At 45.3% G+C, this 4715-nt stretch overlaps 2 protein-coding genes across 3 annotated transcripts in view; one reads left to right on the top strand and one right to left on the bottom strand.

Moving 5' to 3' along the window:
• Positions 1–3455, bottom strand: part of LOC119337227 (aberrant root formation protein 4-like) — a 7348-nt gene extending 3893 nt beyond the window's left edge. Inside the window, exons 1-10 of one of the 2 annotated variants that reach the window (XM_037609348.1) lie at positions 3301–3455; positions 3064–3216; positions 2814–2963; positions 2003–2072; positions 1244–1422; positions 1109–1168; positions 875–1043; positions 716–775; positions 372–637; positions 223–296 (exon numbers count right to left, since the gene is read on the bottom strand). In XM_037609348.1, the coding sequence (XP_037465245.1) occupies positions 223–296; positions 372–637; positions 716–775; positions 875–1043; positions 1109–1168; positions 1244–1422; positions 2003–2072; positions 2814–2963; positions 3064–3216; positions 3301–3411 (1292 nt within the window). In that variant the 5' untranslated portion in view covers positions 3412–3455. The remainder of the gene's footprint in view (positions 1–222; positions 297–371; positions 638–715; positions 776–874; positions 1044–1108; positions 1169–1243; positions 1423–2002; positions 2073–2813; positions 2964–3063; positions 3217–3300) is intronic. The other variant, XM_037609349.1, reaches the window with a different exon arrangement.
• A 329-nt stretch (positions 3456–3784) lies between these two features.
• Positions 3785–4445, top strand: LOC119342226 (ubiquitin-NEDD8-like protein RUB2). Its single transcript, XM_037614073.1, has one exon. The coding sequence runs from the start codon at positions 3861–3863 to the stop codon at positions 4326–4328; it is 468 nt and encodes a 155-aa protein (XP_037469970.1). The 5' UTR covers positions 3785–3860; the 3' UTR covers positions 4329–4445.
• The last annotated feature ends 270 nt before the right edge of the window (positions 4446–4715 follow it).

The following is a 4715-nucleotide window of genomic DNA, read 5'->3' as shown; positions in this document are numbered from 1 at the left end:
AGTGCCACAGTAGACTACAGACAATAGAGGGTTATGCAAAATTTGAATACAACCAATTTGGCTGTGTTACTATGTCATGAGCATAAATGGCAACAATTAAATTTCGTGTTTACTCCACATGAAATGAATTTATGATCTTGGAGAAAGAAAAATAATGAAAACAGAAGCTCGGCAGACTAATAGTCTTCTCTTTGCACACACAAAAGTGAATTTAAGATACATACCCTTTTCAGGGCAGAAAAGGCTTTCTTCCGCATCAACGTATCTGGGGCAGCTATCATGACTCTTTCAATGGCCTGGGGAAATACTTATAATATTGAAACAGTATATTCGAATATACTGACTCACCTCTAAGAAAGTGCAAACATTACCTTGAGTATGGCAAAAATTTGAGTGGAACATGGGAAATCTACATGATCGTTGGTTTCCTCACTACACTTATCATCAACTAAAGTTAACAATAAGTCCAGACTGTGAGATTTGATTGCCCATGAGTAATTAACTGAAGATAAGACATATCTAAACATGTTGATTGCTTCCCATTTCCTAATACAATTGTCTTGAACTTCTTTCAGTGCAGATTCAAACTCTGCTCCAGCATATTTTGACATATCATCATGCATAGAGGTCCACACAACTGTAAGAGAGCTCAAGAATGTGACCAAGCAGCTTCTAAATAATAGTGAAAGTGGTGTGATAGGAAAGATTTTCAAACCTACAAGACTTGCACCGTCCATAGCAAAAGAAAAGCAGTCCAGAAAATTGTCGTCCTCTTCTACATCATTTGCGGACATATGCATCAGTTAGCAATGAAGCAAACATAATACAACTATTCCAAGGAACCAGAAAGATGGGAATAATTTGGATGAGTCACCTTTAGAAAGCTTAGTGGTGGCTGAGGTCACATCATTACCAGTTAAAAGACCCAAATAGGTGAACCCGCAAAACATAAGAAGTTTAGAATATTGAAGAACAACTGAACCACAAGTAGACTGAATATTCTGATGTTTGCTTTCTGATGATACAAGAGCCTGCAAAAGAGCCTTGTATATCAAAGTGGATGTAACATACATGGATATTCTAGAAATAACATCCATTTGGTACTCACTATGTTTTGAAGGGCGTATAGACCAAGTATAGAACATAGCTCTTCCTTCCTGTGGTTGACCTTTTAATGAACAAAAAATACCTCAGAATCAATAGAACAAATGAAATGGTCAACAGAGTATTGAAATCAACAAACCATTGTTTTGCACATTTCTTGTATAGCATTGCCTATTCTGAGGGCTGCACTGAACAGATCAACAGCAGACATTCCATGTTCCCCATCACATTCTGATAAATTAGCGTGCATAACTCGAAGGATGGCAGGAAGTACGACCTTTACTTGCTCAATGTGTCTCCTCTGAATCAAAATAAGCGCTAGTCGAAAGAACAATTAGCTATGAAGAACTCAAATCCATCTAATGTTAATCGGTAAAAAAAATAGACGGCAGGTGTGCAACATATCTCTAGCATGTACTCCCTCCATTCCTGAAAAGTAGTCATAATTTTCTTTTGTCAAAATTCCTGGAAAGAAGGTGCAAGGGTAGTTTAGCACTAGGCCTCCCAAAAATACCCCCTTCTCTATGATATGTGCACTGGTGGACTAAACAATGGATTTAATTATCACTGCTCGTCAATCAGCCGTACATGGCCATCGTTCGATTGAGGAGACGCTAAGTGTCCAGCCAGGATAAACTACAAACGATCTTGCTCATTAATGAGGGCTAGGTAAGATGGGAAACAATTCAGATGCGCAGCACCTCCATGATCTTAGCAAAACAAAAATTACGCGTTGTTCATGGAGTGGAGGGAGTATATATCTAACCTATCCTATGTACAGACAAAATGTAAGGAGGGCATCAGGCTGAAGTTTCAAGGCAAGAAACTGTTGCCAATTAGCAGAACAAATAATTAATGTGGAATCTGTAGAAGTATTAATATAAAATAATGTACATACTGCTGGCAAGCCCATCTAGTAGAATAACAAGGTATGCTGATCCATTTAATGCCACTGGTGTATCTAATGCCTGCATCAACATAAAGGTAATAGTATTAACCAAATGGGTGACTAGGTAACAGTAAAGAACTGAGCATCAGCTAGAGAGAAAGAAAAGGATGATGATATTAGCATTTTGAGAATATGAGAAGCTGCTTAAGGATGACTGGGTGCTAAAGCCCCGTGTCCCAGATACTTCATAGATCTGGACACACAGTATCAATTCATAAGCAGAGATTTTAGAATTACCAGTGTCTCTTTAAGGAAAAGAAAACATATAAAGCAAGCATCTCAGAGCCCAGGCAGGTATCAATCACATAAGTGCGGAAATCAGCATAGGCACAAAATTAAACACAGAATAGCTACGCCAAAATTTCACTCCCTTACAAAATCTACAGTCAGAACTTGGATTCGGTTTGTGCAGTGATGCTCTTACTTATCCCCCCAACCTTTTACAAATATATAATCTTCCATTGAAAGAACATTTGGACATTAATAGAAATTAAACTGCAACAAAAATCGTTAACACATTAACATAATTAAAATGTTTAAAAAGCTTCACGGTGTAAAGACTAGTCATCCTAAATATAGGAAATAATCTACTCCCTCCGTCCCAAAATAAGTGTCTCAACTTTGTACTAACATTAGTATAAAGTTGTACTAAGCTTGAGACACTTATTTTGGGATGGAGGGAGTATTTTCCAATCGTGGGTAAAAGGAGCTTCAAGTTTCCAAGTGGGGGAACTGCTTATTTATCAATTATGGAGCTGACCTCGCAGAGGATGCAGAGCATGTCCCTTGGGCTGCAATTTGACACAAAGAACTCAATGATAGTCCTGGCAATGTCCCGGCAATTCCCCATCCGAGCACCCAGCTTCGCCACAGGCTTGGGAAGCTCCAGAGACAGCGCGTCTATGGCCATCTACGACGACATGGCAACGGAATCAGGAGGCCATCATCCGCGAAAACGCAACGCCCGAAGATAAGAACAGCCGAAGGCACCGCGGCACACTCTGTCGGACCTGATTCGAGGACGGGCGCGAGAGGAACGCGTGGACCTCGCGGAGCATCTGCTCGGAGAGCGCGGCGGACGCGTCAGCATCAGACGGGCTGAGAATCTCGGCGACCAGGGCAGCGGCTGCGTCGGAGGAGGCGGTGTCGCCGGACTCGAACGCCTGGAGCAGGGCAGGAGCTTACGGTTTGGAGGGGAGGCGTGGAGAAGTACCGAGTTCGAGATGGTTAATCGAGCGACCAGTTACCTTGGAGAGGGCGGCGAGTGCTTCCCGTAGGCGCGTGAGGGTTGGGCTGGAGGAGGGTGAGTCGCCGTCGGCGACGTCCACGGCGGCGGCGGAGGGTTCGTCCCTCGCCATGGAGCTGCCGTGGGGTTGGAAGTGGAGGTACGGCTGGGCCTGGGCCTGGGGTTGTCTGGTTACTGATCCGGATTCGGCTCAACCAGGCCTATTCCTCAACTTGGGCTGCCTCGCGTCCAAAATCGCGCAGTTATCGCCTTTTCACTTTCCATGGGCCGTACGTGCTGGGCCCAAAATGTGCCCAATACGAAACGACATCGTTGCAGAGTTCGCGCAGGAAATCATGGCACCGCAGGAATCGGATTCCAAACCCGAGTCGAGCAACACGCAGAGCTCACGGCCACGTACGCGATAACATCTATATATAGTCCACACGACCCCACCGATCTGAAGCAGCCAAACAAGCTAGAACCCAGAGAGATCGAAACACAAGTCTCGCGGCCGGCGAAGCTCCGTCCGTCGACTTAACCAGGACGCACCTCGCCTCGCCGCAAACAACCATCGTCAAGATGCAGATCTTCGTGAAGACCCTGACGGGGAAGACGATCACCCTGGAGGTGGAGAGCAGCGACACCATCGACAACGTGAAGGCCAAGATCCAGGACAAGGAGGGGATCCCGCCGGACCAGCAGCGGCTCATCTTCGCCGGGAAGCAGCTCGAGGACGGCCGCACGCTCGCCGACTACAACGTGCAGAAGGAGTCGACGCTGCACCTCGTGCTCCGCCTCCGCGGCGGCCTCTCCATCAAGGTCAAGACGCTCACCGGCAAGGAGATCGACATCGACATCGAGCACACCGACACGGTCGACCGCATCAAGGAGCGCGTCGAGGAGAAGGAGGGCATCCCGCCCGTACAGCAGAGGCTCATCTTCGCCGGCAAGCAGCTCGCCGACGACAAGGCGGCAAAGGACTACAATATCAAGGCCGGCGACGTGCTCCACCTCGTCCTCGCCCTCAGGGGCGGTGCCTGCTACTAGATATATGCCTGGGTTTTACCTACGAGAGCTTGAACTATCTAGCTAGGGTTTAACCATAGTTTTAATACGTATTTTGTTAAGTAATGTTTTTTTTTGCGGACATTATTACGTGATGGTTTTGGGGCTATATAACTGTGGTTGGAAGTTTATGAATATTGTTCGAGTCCTTTACATGCAAGCTGCAATGTTGTATCCGTTCATCTTTTTGCTACCCAATCCACTGCTTGCATCTCATGCTTAAATGAGAAGAAAAGATATGAATATTCTTTTTGTCCAAGCTTGCGTGACTTGCACTAATCGAACAGAACCTATCATATATGAATAGGGAAACACTTCTTCTAGATCGATCTTTACACCGTCTCCCCTTGGACACAAAAATCTCTCTTC

Source organism: Triticum dicoccoides, chromosome 7B, assembly GCF_002162155.2.
Source record: "Triticum dicoccoides isolate Atlit2015 ecotype Zavitan chromosome 7B, WEW_v2.0, whole genome shotgun sequence".
Taxonomy (NCBI): Eukaryota; Viridiplantae; Streptophyta; class Magnoliopsida; order Poales; family Poaceae; genus Triticum; species Triticum dicoccoides.
This window is presented reverse-complemented; position numbering and strand designations above follow the sequence as displayed.

What these genes read in the sequence shown, in the direction of transcription:
- LOC119342226 (XM_037614073.1), top strand. Translation starts at nt 3,861, where the DNA reads ATGCAGATCTTCGTGAAGACCCTGACGGGGAAGACGATCACCCTGGAG.